This window comes from Oncorhynchus nerka, linkage group LG4, assembly GCF_034236695.1.
Source record: "Oncorhynchus nerka isolate Pitt River linkage group LG4, Oner_Uvic_2.0, whole genome shotgun sequence".
Lineage (NCBI taxonomy): Eukaryota > Metazoa > Chordata > Actinopteri > Salmoniformes > Salmonidae > Oncorhynchus > Oncorhynchus nerka.
Genome location: NC_088399.1, coordinates 73,585,018 through 73,602,950, shown reverse-complemented (window position 1 = coordinate 73,602,950; position 17,933 = coordinate 73,585,018). Strand labels below are relative to the sequence as shown.

Below are 17,933 nucleotides of genomic sequence, written 5' to 3'. Positions count from 1 at the left end.
AGTCTTAGAGAAATGGGTTGTGCAGAATATTCCGTAAAAATAGAAAGGTTATCTGAGTTTGTTGATTACTACACTGTATCCCTAATGCCGAGTGAAAAACAACGGGGAACTCGGAAAAATATGTCAAATCATGACGTCGGTGATCTTTAAGTCAGAAAGTCGGAACTCTAGAAAGACGCAGAGTTCCCGAGTTGAATGACCAATCAAATCGATTTTTCCCCAAGCGGCTTTAGACCAGTCATCGTCATGGCATTGACAAGTTTGAGTAAATTTAAACAACCACTGCACAGTTTAAAGACTAAACTATTGTATCTAGACCCTTCCTAAAAAGCCACATATTGCTGTTCAAACACATTTATTACAGATTTACAAAGTGCTAAACTTGCACCATATGTATTTTCCCTACCAACAAGACAAGAATCATCACAATAGTTGACATCGTTTTTAATAGTCTGCTTTTGTACAAATTTGATCAAGTTCTTTCACCCACATTCAAACATAAGATTATGTATAGCTGATTCACAAATCAAATGCATATACAATTAAAACACAAAGAGGATACAGAACCAAAATAAAAGGCATTGGACAAGGACTGAAAAGGAAGTAAAGCTGAAGACAGGGTTCAGAATAAGGGGGTGTAAACTTGGCAGATTTATCACAAGGTAAAATGGTTTGCTTTTTAAAGTGGCATTCAAACTTCTTCAGAGGTAGGCACATTTTCAAAGGACGCACAACTGCATGTTCAGAGGTTAACCAGATGTACTATTGCATGTAACATCCTCCATAACTCTTAATATCAATTTGAAGTTACAGTACTTGCAGTGTTGGGGAGTAGTGAAGTACTGTACATGTAGTTCAACTAGTGATTTAACAACACTTTTGCAGTAGCTTGGTGGTAGTTGAACTAAATTGAAATCAAGGTAGTGTTTTCAGTAGGGAATTATTTTTTTGCCATTTAATGGTGTGGCTAACTACATTCTACTACTCTTTTCCAAAAATAAAATATGGGTGAAATAGGCAATCATCTTTCTTTTTCAGCATCAGACCGCCCAAATTCTCACTTGAATTTTGTTGTGATTAATTGGATACATTTCATATTAGTTTAATATCTGACTACAGCGTGATCTGTTCAAAGGAGCTTCCCCAACACGGAGTACATAATATCAGGATAACGTGCAAATACTTGGCTGATGGTCAGGTATGAAAACAGAAGCAGGTAAGTAGGGCAGATAGGGAAGATAGCATGTAAAACATATCCTCTAACCCAATATGACGTATAGTGCATTCTGAAAGTATTCAGACCCCTTCACATTTACTTACAGCCTTATTCTAAAATGGATTAAATGCATTTTTTCCCTCATCAATCTACACACAATCATGTCAAAGCAAAACAGGTTTAGACATTTTTGCAAATTTACAAAAACTTAAAAACAGAAATACCTTATTTACAAAAGTATTCAGACGCTTTGCTATGAGATTTGAAATTGAGCTCTGGTGCATCCCGTTTCCTTTTATCATCCTTGAGCTGTTTCTACAACTTGATTGGAGTAAATTCAATTGATTGGACATTATTTGGAAAGGCACACACCTATATGAGGTCCCACAGTTGACAGTGCATGTCAGAGCAAAAACCAAGCCATGAGGTCGAAGGAATTGTCTGTAGAACTCGGAGACATTATTGTGTTGAGGCACAGATCTGCAGAAGGGTACCAAAAAATGTCTGCAGCATTGAAAATCCCCAAGAACACAGTGGCCTCCATATCCTTCTTAAATGGAAGAAGTTTGGAATTAACCAAGAGACTCTTCCTAGAGCTGACCACCTGGCCAAACTGAGCAATCGGGGGATAAGGGCTTTAGTCAGGGAGGTGACTAAAGGATTTTCACTCTGACAGAGCTCCAGAATTCCTCTGTGGAGATGGGAGAACCTTCCAGAAGGACAACCATCTCTGCAGCACTCCGCCAATCAGGCATTTATAGTAGAGTGGCCAAAAGGAAGCCAATCCTCAGTAAAAAGGCACATAACAGCCTGCTTGGAGTTTGCAAAAAGGCACCTAAAGGACTCTCAGACCATGAAAAACAAGATTATCTGGTCTGATGAAACCAACTCTTTTGCCTGAATGCCAAGTGTCACGTCTGGAAGAAACTTGGAACCATCCCAAAGTGAAGCATAGTGGTGGCAGCATCATGCTGTGGGGATGTTTTTCAGCTGGAGGGACTGGGAGACTAGTTAGGCTCGAGAGAAAGATGAACAGAGCAAAGTACAGAGAGATCCTTCATGCAAACCTGCCACAGAGTTCTCAGGACCTCAGACTGGGGCGAAGGTTCACGTTCCAACAGGACAACGACCCTAAGCACTCAGCCAAGACAACGCAGGAGTGGCTTCGGGATAAGTCTTTGAATGTCCATGAGTGGCCCAGCCAAAGCCCAGACTTGAACCTGATCGAGCATCTCAGGAGACCTGAAAATATCTGTGCAGTGATGCTCCCCATCCAACCTGACAGAGCTTGAGAGGGTCTGCAGAGAAGAATGGGAGAAACTCCCCAAATACAGGTGTGCCAAGCTTGTAGCATCATAACCAAGAAGACTTGTAGCTGTAATCACCGCCAAAGGTGCTTCGACAAAGTACTGAGTAAAGGGTCTGAAGACGTATGTAAATGTGATGTCAGTTTTTCATTATGGGGTATTGTGTGTAGATTGAGGGGGAAAAAACTATTTAATTACTTTTAGAACAAGGATGTAACGTAACAAAATGTGGAAAAGGTCAAGGAGTCTGAATACTTTCCGAATGCACTGTAATTCCTATGTACCAGCTACTACTAATAAAAACACAGTACTCACGATTTTACAGGTCAACCATCTTTAGAGAAACCCCCTCAGTTAAAAATGACAAGACAAATGAAAACAATCTATTGTTAATAGCAAACATGCACAACAACCACAAATTAACCACACCGTAACTAAACCCCCAAAACACATCCAAGTAAACCAAATAAACTAAGTTACTCAAACTCAAATACACCCCAAAATACAAAGCAAACAACTGTAGCCTTCCACGCCAGTGAATCAAAAAAAAAAAAAAAAAAATGCTATGTTAGGTCATTGATTGAATTACAAAGAGAGGAAGAGGCCTGGGGAAATCCACAGTATCGTTTAACACAGACAGATATAAATACACTTGGTTTCCAGGTATGCACAGCAAAGGATTGTCCTGACAGGGTAAATCCAAAATATTTCATCATGTATTCAGTAGTAAGGTTGCGATTACACATGCAGCCCAATTCAGATTTTCTTGCACAATTATTGTCAAAAGAACTGATCAAAAAAAGAATAATTTGTCTGTGTGTGTAAATGCAGCCTCTATGGATGATTTCACCTGATGTGGAATACCACAACATGGCACTGAAAATAACAGCAACTTATGAGCCATCTTTTCAGGTTCTTGAGTGGTTGTCTTAGGGAGTTAACTCATAAGGAGTTTACTTCAAATAATAGTCCTAAAACGTATTTTAACTATATATAATTGGTATTTTCTTGCCCCCTCACATTTGTACAGCAGTCAGAGGTAACTGAACATATGTGTTTTCACAAGATCATTTGTTCGCCAGTGTGCAATGAATGCAGTATATGTGACAGGATACCTTGAAACACTGTCAAATCTAAACTGTGCCATGAAGACTGGGGGAAACTTGGTTGGTTCAGAATAAATAACAATAAATACAACGTTTGGGAAGTTACAACACATTAGAGCCATGCTGATGATGACCAAGAGAGAAAGGCCACATAAGAGTCACCATATCGAGTGAGTCCTGATAATACATGTTGAAAAATAGGGGATATATATTCTTACATTAGATCAAATAGATCAAAATAGATCAAAAAGCTACATAGTTCCTCTATAGAAATGCTTATGCTACACAGACGCTTTTTCCAAATGTTTTGTTAAAGCGTTCTTAACTTCATGAGCAAAAGTGAGGACAGCAGAGAGAAAACATCGTAACCAAATAAAGAATACGTGTCATTTCCTTTATAAGATTTGAAAACTATCTGAAATCTGTCTCATGCGTACATTAGTGCAAACCCAAAGGTCAATCAGCGACTTCTAAACTAACAGCAACAACAGGTGAATCTACAGACCCAGACACTGTTCAAATGAAACACAAAGCTATGATGAAGCATGCCAGTCAGACATGAAGCTAGCGCTCTTCTGATACACACCGTTCTGAAAACAGTGAACCAGCACTACTATCACAGGCGCATCAGAAAGTGATTCGCCTTGAACTAGTAGTCTACAATCTTAATGGTGGAACTCTGCGAACCCATCTACCTACATACTGTGTGTAACCTACATCACTGCCGGCAGGTGTAGTTCTGACCCCAACTGACTCACACCTGTTTTCTAACTCTGATCATCACAATAACCAGGTTCACCATTAATTATAGTACTACCATTCTCAGACAGAGCCTATAGAACTGAAACTAAACCTGAATGGTAACGAGCCAAGACAGTCCAGGGTAGTGTTCAGTAGGGCAAACGTAGCTAAACACTTTGGAAAGGAAAACAAACATGTGCCTTTCTTATTGGACAAGCCCAGGTAGTCACGTCTTGTTTCAGTACGTTTTCATCTGTTTGCTGCCCAATGAACACGACCCAGGGTTGACGTAGGGCTGGTATTGGAGGGGAGGTTGACAGATCAAAAGGTCAGCGGTCAGTCAGCAAGTAGACTATCTACAGGTCAATGGTCACAGAGCACAGAGTTCTCCAGGGTGAAGTCGTAGGTGAAGGAGGCCAGGTTATGGTTGATGTCTTGGGGCGACATCAGCATCTCAGTGAAGAGGGGGAACCCAGGACCCCCTGTCTGCATGGCCAAAACATGGGGGGCCAGGGTGAATGGGACATCTCCTAGTAGCTCTGGGAGAGACAGTGCTGCCTCCACTATGGGCGCGGGGGGCTTCCACATAGGTCCTGGTGATGGGGCGATCGCTGAAGGTGGAGCAGGGGCTGGAGAGTGGTGGGCCTGGGTAGGTGTGGTACTGGAGGACTAAGGAGAAGAGGTGAGAAAACATCCACCTTCAGACATTGCATTTAGAAACAAGTGTAGGCTACACAATGAAAAAGGAACACTTAACGTGGCTAACTTTTGTCAGACATGAAAACAGATTGATGCCGATGAGGTTTCAGAACTCGGCCACATCCATGGGTGCTTTCCCAAACCGTAACCTTAGCAACTCAACTAGTGTACCAGTAAGTGTACTACTAAACACAAGCAAGCGTCACACAATACAATTATTCTTGCCTGTCTACCATGATATTAAAATCGGCCTACTATTTGTACTCTTCAATTGACTTATTTGATTCAAAAGGATTTGGTGTACACATAAAGTGCTAGATTGGAGACTTAAGCAGTGCTTCGGGCCTTGGAATAAAAGTCTAAATGCAGAGAAGATGTTACAGGAAATGGCTTATTCCTCTTCAATTAAGAGAGCATTCGGTTGGGACGTAACCACGGAAACGTCTTTAAAAGAGTCTGAGTGTTGGTTCTCTCAAACACGGTGGTGACGAGGACTCACTTGGGAGCATGATCAGCAAGCAGTGTGTGGTGCTTTGCTTTTTCATGACTTCTAGCACTTCACATATAAAGTAACATTACATCTTAACCACTAATTACCTCTGTAATAACCAATACAGAACACTGTAGGTAGTGGTCCTGCCATCCGGCCCTCCATATATTGCCCATAACACAGGAGAGTGTGTGAAGCTGGACAGGTTTATATTGGTGGAGGTAGGAGTTTGTACATCATGTAGGTGAAGGGTGCGCAACATGGAGGCAAAGCACTGTAGATAACACATTGAATGGGAGCCAAGCAGCAGTGCCATGTCACCATATGCAGCTTACGCTTCAACACACACACACACACACACACACACACACACACACACACACACACACACACACACACACACACACACACACACACACACACACACACACACACACACACACGCCTTGATTAAACCCATAATAATGACCACAGGAGACTTCAAGGACCAACCAGATCAAACAGAGAACTAGCAGCAACACCATAGAGCTTCTCTACAGCCACCATATGTCCAGACTGCAGTCCAGACCCAGTGTAGCAGGCATGGAGCGTGCTGAATGGTAGTGGCATGTGATGGTCCTCAAGTCTCTGTGTGTGTGTGTGCAGGATCACACCCATGCCACTCAGCATCTGTCCCCAACACAGCAGCAACAGACTGTAGGCAGACTATATGAAGGCAGGATAAGCCAGTCAGTCTCACTGCTGTCTGTTTAAGTCTACAACAGTTGTGTTTCCTGGTACTGAGGACAGCATTTACGGGACAAACCACTTGGCAGTTTTGAGTAACATCGCCCAGGTTGGGTCCTAAATGACACTACATTGGCCTTTCTCCTACATAGCGTTCTAGTTTAGACCAGAGCCCATAAAGAGTGTTATACTGCATGTTCTGCATAGCGCTGCCCCCTGGTTATAAAAGACAATCACCTTTGATGGTTGCACAATAACGTTACATGATGGTTTGCCGATGTTCGCGTTCTGGGTCGTCTTCCTCTGTTCTTCCACAGTTTCTCCTGGAGAGGAAAACAAAAAAGAAAGATATTCTGTCATTATATACCACGGGCCGAGGCCTGGATTCTTCATCAACATACATGTGCACGAGACCCACTACTAGCCCCATCTACAATGGCCTACTTGCCCTGTGTTCTTCAGAACAGAAGTCATTAGCCTCTTTGGGTTATTTTTTCCGTCTTCTGGGAAAGCAGGTCAATTGGGTGATTAGACGTGGTTTAACGAGCGGAGTGGCATTCTGATCACATTAATGGATTACACAGCATTAAAAAAGTAACACAGTAATACTGTTCCACAGAGCACTATGTGGATCAGAGCATGTCTGCAGCTCTCTCTGGTGTAATAGCCTGTGTTTTCAACCCCATTCCTCTCTCTGGTATAATAGCCTGTGTTCCCAACCCCATTCCTCTCTCTGGTGTAGCCTAGCCTGTGTTCCCAACCCCATTCCCCTCTCTGGTGTAGCCTAGCCTGTGTTCCCAACCCCATTCCTCTCTCTGGTGTAATAGCCTGTGTTCCCAACCCCATTCCTCTCTCTGGTGTAATAGCCTGTGTTCCCAACCCCATTCCCCTCTCTGGTGTAGCCTAGCCTGTGTCCCCAACCCCATTCCCCTCTCTGGTGTAGCCTAGCCTGTGTTCCCAACCCCATTCCTCTCTCTGGTGTAGCCTAGCCTGTGTTCCCAACCCCATTCCTCTCTCTGGTGTAGCCTAGCCTGTGTTCCCAACCCCATTCCTCTCTCTGGTGTAATAGCCTGTGTTCCCAACCCCATTCCCCTCTCTGGTGTAACCTAGCCTGTGTTCCCAACCCCATTCCTCTCTCTGGTGTAGCCTAGCCTGTGTTCCCAACCCCATTCCTCTCTCTGGTGTAACCTAGCCTGTGTTCCCAAACCCATTCCTCTTGCATCATGTCATCTGGGGGAGAACGACTGGGCCTTAGTAACTAGACCAGTGGTTCTTAACCTTGTTGGAGGTACTGAACCCCACCAGTTTCATATGCACATTCACCGAACCCTTCTTAATTGGAAAAATAAAATAATTTTTTCAAATTCCAAACATAGGTATATATTTGGCTGGTGCACAAAATGAACCGTGCGTCAACATCACTGTGTTCAAAGAACAAAATCATCAAAACATGATTTTCACACAAAAACATAATAATGAATATTTACTGCAAATCTGTGTGACTTCTGCTGTTGCCTTTCAGAGACTATTCAGAAATGCGCGGCTTCACCTTGGCAAGTGCCACTCTCATGTCATTTTCGCAACAAAGTCTGTTCCTTTTCTTCGTTTTTATGTCCAGCATCCTCGAAAAGGATTGCTCGCAAAGATATGTTGTAACAAACGGTATGAAAATCTCCAGAGCTTTCTTAGCAATAACAGGGTACGTTACCATTTGTTGACACAACATAGTAAGTATGAAGGGATTAAAATATTAAGAAAGAAATCACAAGACGTACCATCACGACAGTCACAAGTCGACTACTAAGCGTACCAAATTCCCTGCAGCACAGATAGGCCAAGCGATGTAGCGTGATCACCTGCAGCCAATGATGGCCAAGCGGAGCGTGTCATCACGAATCATATGAATCGGATGTGTGTCTTGACCTCCGCCGAACCCCTGAGACTGACTCACCGAACCCCTGGGGTTCGATCGAACCCAGGTTAAGAACCACTGAACTAGACTAATTAACTGCACATTGTCGTCTCCTCTTCTCCCTCTATCTTCTCCTATGTGACCATTGCCATCTCCACTCCTCACTCCCCTTTCCTCTGGGACTGAACTCTTTCTTCTCCTCTGTGACCGTTGCCATCTCCACTCCTCACTCCCCTTTCCTCTGGGACTGAACTCTTTCTTCTCCTCTGTGACCATTGCCATCTCCACTCCTCACTCCCCTTTCCTCTGGGACTGAACTCTTTCTTCTCCTCTGTGACCATTGCCATCTCCACTCCTCACTCCCCTTTCCTCTGGGACTGAACTCTTTCTTCTCCTCTGTGACCATTGCCATCTCCACTCCTCCCTCCCCTTTCCTCTGGGACTGAACTCTTTCTTCTCCTCTGTGACCATTGCCATCTCCACTCCTCACTCCCCTTTCCTCTGGGACTGAACTCTTTCTGCAGCATGAAGTCATCCTCCCTGATCTCACCAGATTCCTTTGATCTGAGCTCAGTGTCTCCAGTCACCCAATGTCTCTCTCTATAGAGGGTAAATTATCTCCATGAAAGGGAACGGAGGCCCAGAGCCCCATGATAAAAACAAACGTTGCGTTACTCTGCACGGGATCAATATGGGATCTATCAGCTTCCTCTAGTCTAGTAGTAAAATTTCTCTCAGCTTCAGTAACCTCAAATTCAGATGATTTTTTATTTAAAAAGACGCACTATGCAGAAATCATTTCCTGGTAGCTAAAATTAGAATGGTTCACTTAATTTCAGTTTGTGACAAAACAAGCACGTATAGTGTAGAGAATAATTGTACCACCTAAACCGCTGTGAAATATATTTTCCATAACCAAAAATATTGTATTTTCTTTTAGCGGTTTGAAGCTTGTGTACAAAACCTAATGTAAAAGACACAAAAACTAAACTTAAAAAAGGAAGCACAGAAATACTGCACATAGAACAGATCTACAGTTTCTTAGACTTGCTTTCAATGAGAATGACAGATCTAGAACTCACATTGTGAATGTGAATTTTGTCAGGTCGCACAAAAAGTTGTACATATTGCAGCTTTAAAATCTTTTTAAAATAAATATTTTGTCTAGTGTCTTACTTTTCCATTATCATATTCATATTTCCATCCATGTTTGAGGCATATAAGTATGCAATATTAATTCATTCTATGCCTTGTATTTAAAGCGTTGATTTGCCCCTTTTAGTCCTACGGGTACAAAAGTTCCCACAATTTCATCACAAGATTTAGCCCACATTTCCATCCACATCTGTGAAGAAATTCTTGGCATGGTAGGTATTGTTCACCTCCAGAGCAAGTCCTCTAGGACAACAGGGGCATCTAAATAATGCCATGTAAAGTAAGCCTATGTTATGGGTCATCAGCATTGTACATGCATGGCCTTGTTTCTGGGCTCAGTCAGTTAGACAGACAGAGGCCCCGCCTTCCCGTTCTCTCTCAGTCAGTAACACACAGAGCATGCATCCGTCATCTGCTCAATAGCATGCAGGAGTTTATACCTCCCAATCACTAAATGCTTCAGGAGGAGAGGGACAACGAGGCAAAAGCAAGAATACACACACACACACACACACACACACACACACACCTCTGCTTGATGATACAGAGGACAGGTCAGGTCAGTTGTACTTGACTTCACATTATAGTAAGGCTGCATGTTTTCACATTCAACATCATGGAAAGACTGTGTGTTTGGATAACTGTAAGTGAACCTGGACTGGCAAACGTGTACACTACTGTTCAAAAGTTTGGGGTCACTTAGAAATGTCCATGTTTTTGAAAGAAAAGCACCTTTGAGTGTCCATTAAAATAACATCCAATTGATCAGAAATACAGTGTAGACATTGTTAATGTTGTAAATGACTATTGTAGTGGAAACAGCTGATTGTTTTATGGAATATGTAAATAGGCGTACAGAGGCCCATTATCAGCATCCATCACTCCTATGTTCCAATGGCACGTTGTGTTAGCTAATCCAAGTTTATCATTCTAAAAGGTTAATTGATCATTAGGAAACCACTTTGCAATTATGTTACAGCTGAAAACTGTTGTGCTGATAAAGAAGCAATAAAACTGGCCTTCTTTAGACTAGTTGAGTATCTGGAACGTCAGCATTTGTGGGTTCGATTACAGGATCAAAATGGCCAGAAACAAAGGGCTTTCTTCTGAAACTCATCAGTCTATTCTTGTTCTGAGAAATGAAGGCTATTCCATGGGAGAAATAGACAAGAAACTGAAGATCTCATACAACGCTGTGTTCGACTCCCTTCACAAAACAGAGCAAACTGGCTCTAACCAGAATAGAAAGAGGAGTGGGAGGGCCGCGATGAATAACTGAGCAAGAGGACAGGTACATTAGTTAGTTTGAGAAACAGATGCCTCACAAGTCCTCAATTGGCAGCTTAATTAAATAGTACCCGCAAAACACCAGTCTCAATGTCAACAGTGAAGAGGCGACTCCGGGTGCTGGCCTTCTAGGCAGAGTTGCAAAGAAAAAGCCATCTCAGACTGGCCAATAAAAAGAAAAGATTAAGATGGGCAAAACACAGACACTGGACAAAGGAAGATTGGAAAAAAGTGACTGACAGATGAATCTAAGTTTGAGGTGTTCGGATCACAAAGAAGAAGATGATGGAGGGGTACTTGACACCATCTGTCAAGCATGGTGGAGGCAAAGTGATGGTCTGGGGGTGCTTTGGTGGTGGTAAAGTGGGAGATTTGTACAGGGTAAAAGGGATCTTGAAGAAGGAAGGATATCACTCCATTTTGCAACGCCATGCCATACCCTGTGGACGGCACTTAATTGGAGCCAATTTCCTCCTACAACAGGACAATGACCCAAAACACAGCTCCAAACTACGCAAGAGCTATTTAGGGAAGAAGCAGTCAGCTGGTATTCTGTCTATAATGGAGTGGCCAGCACAGTCACCGGATCTCAACCCTATTGAGCTGTTGTGGGAATAGCTTGACCGTATGGTACGTAAGAAGTTTCCATCAAGCCAATCACACTTGTGGGAGGTGCTTCAGGAAGCATGGGGTGGAATCTCTTCAGATTACCTCAACAGATTGACAACTAGATGCCCAAGGTCTGCAATGCTGTAATTGCTGCAAATGGAGGATTCTTTTGACGAATGCAAAGTTTGAACGACACAATTATTATTTAAATTAAAAAATCATTGTTTATTACCTTGTCAACGCCCTGACTATATTTTCCATTCATTTTACAAATCATTTCATGTATGTTTTCATGGAAAAGATTGAAAGTGACCACAAACTTTTGAATGGTAGTGTGTGTGTGTCATATTATTATATATATATATATATATTAATGTTTAAAATAAAATATTTTCTGAACATTGTCAGGTCAGGAGAGAGGCCTAAGGTTCTGGCTTGGATCATGTGCATCGACCTGCTCTGTGCAGTGTGGATCTTGTCAATGACATCACGTTATGTCATGATTCGTGCTGGAGTTGTGGGACTTGCTCAGAGCATAGACATGGTCAATGACATGCAGCTTGTCAGGCTAGCAGGCTTCTCGTAAACATCTTTGCCAGTGCAGAACAAACTAGCTCTAGTAATGCTGGACACTGTTAGTAGCCTCACATTTATTTTCACAATATTCTGTTAATGACCAGTGACCAATTACTAAAACACTTAGATTACTAAAACAACTCGCTTGCATGATGCACGCATGCACACCCATCCTTGCATTACCTGCAATGACTTTAGGACTCCCTGGAAAACAGTGGCAATTGTTACTGAGTGACCTACTATCCTGGCACAATAAATAAAGACTTCAGACAAGGAAAAGCAACATGAGGACAAATGTTAAAATGAATGTGGTGTGGGGGTGTAGGCCTTTGAACACGATGTTAGTGAAAAAGACTCCTTGTAGACACTGACAGGCATCCAAATACAAGTGAGGCTATTGTCTGTCTGCCGGCTGGGTTAAGAGCCTGTGAGAGGGAGATGGGCTCCCAGAAGAGGCACAGGCAGCTGCTCATGACTTCAGCAGTCAACCAGCACCACTCCTCAAGAGTGTCAGCTGCAGGCAGGTGCACACACACACACACACACACACACACACACTTTGAGGGACTGAAGGCCCTAGACTTGGATGACTTCAGAGATAATAAAACAAATCCTTTCTTATCGGATTCCATCTGACAGAATGGAGGAGAAAATATTAGGTGTTACAAATTAACAGCTTAGACTGGGGAGAGATTTGCCTGATGTAGGATACAAACCTTGTCAAAGGACGTTATTGTAATAGCTCATTTGCTATTCTTCTGAGGTAAAATGAGATTCGACTCCATGACCCCCTGACAAATGTGAGCCATCCCTCCATCTAGCATCAGGGGCGGACTCTGCAGATGGTTTCCCTTAAAGCCCCCATGCAGTCTTTATAAATGTTCTTTTTATATCGTCACTGTGTGTCTAATATAATTACTGTGTGTTTATTCAATGAAAATAACCCCCCAAAAAAAAAAGTTAGCTCTTTTTATAATTTATTTTCATTTTGCCATTGAAATGCTCAGTCTGATCATGTGGGTGTGTTGACACATATGTATATTTTTACATACAAAAAAAGTTCTTTCACTAAAAGGGCATTATAATTTTCACAATTTCAGAGTGTTATTTCGATCTTATAGTGTTGAAACATCATTGAGAAAATTGAAAATATGACTTTTTTCACTGCACTGCCTTGCTCCTTCTTGCTCTTTCCCTAAGAGGATTTATCTTGGTCTGAATAACTAAAACGTGGATGGAGGCGAGAAGGGCCACAGAAGATCAGCCTGCCAGCCACCCAGTTCCCTGCCCACTGGGATTTTCCGCTGGCTCTCTCCCACAGCCCAGCCCTGGCCCGAACATACCCAACCCGGCAGGCCGCTGGCTGGGGAAGTGAAAGGGTAGTGGAGTGGCACATGATATGCCCCCTGCCATATGGACACAGACTGAGCCCCACAGATCAGCTTTGTAAGAACATCTGCTCCCTTTGGTCTGGAGCCATCAGTACCAGGAATTCTCGAAAAGTGGAAAGAGGCTGTGGTGCAGATGGCAAATGTAATGGCAGATTTCAGGGAAACAAGTAGCTACACTTTATATTTGATACAGTTAAAACTATTTAAAAAATAAATAAAAAATAATCCTCACAGAAAATGATCTTTGAATATTCATTCAATGCAACGGGACAAACTAACCTAACTGTACCTAAATTGAAAGCCACTACCCCAACTCTGACTGAAGCATAGTCCTACATTGTTGGATTTGCACTCTGTAACAACATTGATTACACCCAGAGTAAATCTATGAATTTCGTTTTGGTGATTTGCCTTTTAAACTCCCTGGTTTCATCAGCTATCTGACTGATCCCTCCCTTACGAAAACACACACACACACACACACACACACACACACACACACACACACACACACACACACACACACACACACACACACACACACACTCTCATCATTGGCATCTTTAAATCAGAGAATGTGATTAAACAGAGCACAGTCATAGGGTTTACACTAAAACATCTGTGAGCTCAGTCAGACTCTTTCTCCTTTATCTGGGAAGAAACGCTGGCTCTGAGACTGGCTCTCTTCTGTCTGCCAAGCGAAACATACAACTCCTGACCATCTGTGTCTACTGCTTCATCAAAAGCCATACCTGGGTCCAAATACTATTTGAAATCACTTTAACTACTTCTGGCGTTAGTTTTAGCCTGTCTGGAGTGCCAGATGGACAGCGTTTGCACTTGTGCGACTACTTTATTGGTTCCATAGTGCCAGTCAAGCCCAGCTAAAGTATTTGAAATTATTTTGAGTACTATTTGAATCCAGGTCCACCAGCAGCGCTCCCAATCAAAGCCACGGGATAAAGAGCCAATAATACTGCACTTTCCTGGTAGAGGAAAGAGGGAGATTTCTGACTAACAATAACATTTTTATTATTTTGGACTTAGAATTTGAAAGGTACCCACGGAAGTTGTTTCTGCCTTTGACCTTTAAAATTGGCAGGATTTTTCTTCATAAAGCAAGTAGAAATCCTATATTATCATTTGAACTTAATGATAAACATATGCTAATTTGTTGTTATGACTTATTACCACGCCCATGAGCACGAGGAAACATATTTTTTGCGCAACTCCTTATTTTAATTTCAGGTTCATTTCAGCCTCATGGAAGTGGTGAAAGACATTCAATGCTTTAAAACTACATGTGGACTTTTTAAGCGTATAGTATTTACTAGTGTTACAAAGTAGAGGTTCGGGATTTAGTCTTGTTGACAAAAATTATTAATATATATTTTTTTTAAATAACAAGATAAACTAAAAATATAGACCGATGTTATTGACTGAATGTGTACAGTGCTTTGAAACATTTAAAATTCCATTTTATAATACAGTAGCACTGAACATGTCATTGTGTGCAACTCTGACACACAACCCCCACAGCATTGTTCTGGGTGATATCAATAGGCAACCAGGAGAGGCCTGGTCATTTAATTATGAAACAAGAATGGTTCAACCAGTAGAGCATTGTGGAATATACACATTTCATGGATTCAATAACAAATCACAGCATTACTTTATGTGTGTGTGTTCTGCCCAACTTGTTAAATGTTTGGTAAATGTGGTCGTTTCAGAACTGAGCAGAGTCTACTGAGCAATAGGACGACCTGAAACGTCAAAGTTCTGTTGAACACCTAGACTTTGAGTATCAAGCAAATACACATAACTGACTCTTACAAAGTCAACAGGTTGACGTTTGATTATTTGTTTCTCACCTATTATCACGAACCCATCTGTACCACCCTCTGACGATGACTTCTTGGAAGAGTCTTTATTACGATTTCCGAAAAAACTGAACATACTGACTTCTTACTGGGTCTGCAAAGGCGAGAAAAACAAACGTTAGCAAGCATATGGCAACATCATCACGGCACTTGGAATGAGAAAATGCATAAATAAATCATGTTGTGTTTACCCTTTGGTATGTAGAACCTAGGAGTATGCCTGAAAGTTGATCACAGATCGCAATATCATAACTGAATACAAGTGAATGACTTTCAGTTTCATTTCTTTCAACTTCCGAAGTATCAAATGTCACGTATGCTCTACTAGCTAAATGTTCTTGAGTGTCTAGTTAGCTAGCTGGTTAGCTAGGTTTTCGTCAAAACAAAGCAAATGACTTACCCTACCAGTCTTTATTTTCGTTAAAAAGTCGAGTAAAGTAACATACACTTTTGTTGTTGTTAGATTATCTATGCGATTTCGTGTAGTTAGTCCTTGACCAGTGTGTTGTTGCTGTTGTCTTATCTGTTTCCGGTCATTCCTGTTCTGTAAATGGTCCGTTTAGAAACAATGTTGAGAACAATTTTATTCTAATCAGTTTTATAATGATTGTACCGCAATCTGTCGCTTTGAATCTGGTGTTTATATATTATACTCCTCTTTAAATGATTGAAGTTTTATTTATATGAAATTATCCGTGCATGTGACATTTAAAAATTAATATGAGGAACGATAGTTAACATAAGCTTCTGTCCGGGGAAAGAATGTAGCATAGAACAACGAGGAAACGTCGCTGTAACAAAGTATTTCCCGCGCTATCGCCTGCTTGTTCTACTCAATCGTAGCTAGAATTTCAGGTTGTGTTCTGCATAATCTATCGAAATGGCACTTTTCGAGTCACCAAAACCCAGAATAAACCATTCTATGCTGTCTCAATATATCAGCAGGGCGATTTGCTTCGTTGGACGTGTTGAGAAGGTAATATGTTAGTGCTGTTATTGGGCCTAACGTTAGTTCAGCACTAGAAATTGGATGGCCGTCTTGACGAAAGGGTCGTGGTGGTACACAGCCAGAAATGGCAATGAAATTCGCTACTTTTATGACTAAATCGCAATTCATTATTTTGTCGTCTATGACAGGTCCATCCAACTGGAAAATCATTCACTCTTTCGGATGGAGAAGGGAAGTCTGCATCAGTGGAACTTAACGACCCGGTGAGTACAGTTGCAAGACTTAACCAGCCAACTACAGTAGACTGGCTGAACAGTAGCTATCTTCTAGGAATTAGGAATGAAACGATCTGACAATGACATGGCATCACAAAACTGAAAGTGAACATTGTACTTGAGTTTCAAAGGCATATGGCTATTAGTGCATTGCCTGATGTAACATTGTTTCTCTTTCCCAGCTTGATGAGGAGCTGAGTGGGGTGGTGGAGGTGGTTGGTGTAGTGTCCAACAAAGGGGCAATAATGGCCTCCGCATACAACATGCTCAGAGAAGACCAAGGCATTCCTTTCGGTAAGTATGTCATCTCTCCTGTGGAAAAGGGAATGTGTTCTCAAAGGTACACTCTGCAAAGTTACATCATTATACACAGTGACTTCCTCCAACAAAATCTTTAAAAAATATGCTCTCTTACCAATGTGGGCAGCGCAGCATACCTCAAGGGAGAGCACAGATTTGGGAGAAACAGTAGTGGTAGTCTTATTTGAATTATTGTTGATGATGTTGCCCCAAGACTCTTTGTTTTTTTTACAGATCTATGTTTGTGCATATAATATTTGTTTTTTGTGTTTGTTTTTTTTCCTTTCAGACTTGGAGTTGTACAATGAAGCCCTGAAAGTCATCCATGAATACCCCCAGCACTATCCGTTTGAATTAGCCACCAGTGGATGAGCACTATCCACTTATTCATTCAGATCATTGTCAATGTGAACCTCAATTGTCTTGTTGCCTTTTTTATTCAATATATCTCAGTTCTAAATAGATATGTATAGTTTTTCATTCTATTTCTTTCTTTTGAAAATAAAAGCCTTTAACTTGTCTGTGTTTAGTCATCATAACAATCTTTGTAAATAAACCTAAAATAACCTATGATAGAGTTTGAGGTTATCAGCATCAACTGAACTGTGCATTATTGACATCTCAACCAAGTTACTTTCTCAGGATAATTGATATAAACTGTATTTCAAATCTGAATTGAAATGGCTGTGTTATAGTACCCTCTGTTGGTACAAATGTTCAACACAAGCTACTGTACTGCTGTAACCACACTTCTCTACCCTGCCACCAAGTGGTGAGGTGGGGACTAAAATAAGCTTCAGCAACACACTTATCAGCTAAAAGTGACGTTTCCCCACACAATAACTGAATGTAAACTTTCAAGACTTTGTGTATCACAGGAATGTATTCATGGGTGGAGTTGGGATTGTGTTCATCACATTGTTTTGACAAATGCTCTCTAAATGTTATGACATCTATGAATGGTTCGCATTCTTGACTTAACCTGAGATATACAATTGACAGTGAACAACACTAGTGTAATATTCAAACTAATGTTCTCATCTGTAGAAGTTGCACAGACAGTGTGCTTTTTTCAAAGGAGTTTCATTTCTCAATCGAGTCATTATATAGAAGACCTGTTTTGGGGGCTGTAGTGGAGCTGGTTGGAGAACTTCAAGTTCCTCACTGTTCACATCACTGACAAATGTGAAGAGGGCATAACAACGCCTCTTCCCCCTCAGGAGGCTGAAAATAACTGTCATGGGGCCTCAGATACTCAAAAAGTTAATACAGCTGGACCATTGACAGAATCTTGACTGGCTGCATCACCGCTTG

At 41.5% G+C, this 17,933-nt stretch overlaps 2 protein-coding genes across 5 annotated transcripts; one reads left to right on the top strand and one right to left on the bottom strand.

The window, feature by feature from the left end:
- Positions 1-427: 427 nt before the first annotated feature.
- Positions 428-15,652, bottom strand: LOC115128573 (UBAP1-MVB12-associated (UMA)-domain containing protein 1-like). 4 transcript variants are annotated; one of them, XM_029658512.2, is made up of 6 exons: positions 15,496-15,652; positions 15,287-15,315; positions 15,087-15,189; positions 12,008-12,028; positions 6,523-6,608; positions 428-5,039 (listed from the first exon to the last, which is right to left on the bottom strand). In XM_029658512.2, exons 3-6 carry the CDS (start codon positions 15,169-15,171, stop codon positions 4,734-4,736), a joined length of 498 nt encoding a protein of 165 aa, XP_029514372.1. In that variant the 5' UTR covers positions 15,172-15,189; positions 15,287-15,315; positions 15,496-15,652; the 3' UTR covers positions 428-4,733. The 4 variants fall into 4 exon arrangements, with proteins under 4 accessions (XP_029514372.1, XP_064873890.1, XP_029514373.1 ...); XM_065017818.1 differs by having other exon boundaries at positions 15,287-15,652; XM_029658513.2 differs by lacking the exon at positions 15,287-15,315.
- Positions 15,653-15,868: 216 nt separating this feature from the next.
- rpa3 (replication protein A3) lies at positions 15,869-17,140 on the top strand. The gene is made up of 4 exons (XM_029658516.2): positions 15,869-16,071; positions 16,233-16,307; positions 16,502-16,613; positions 16,909-17,140. Exons 1-4 carry the CDS (start codon positions 15,976-15,978, stop codon positions 16,989-16,991), a joined length of 366 nt encoding a protein of 121 aa, XP_029514376.1. The 5' UTR covers positions 15,869-15,975; the 3' UTR covers positions 16,992-17,140.
- Positions 17,141-17,933: the final 793 nt, after the last annotated feature.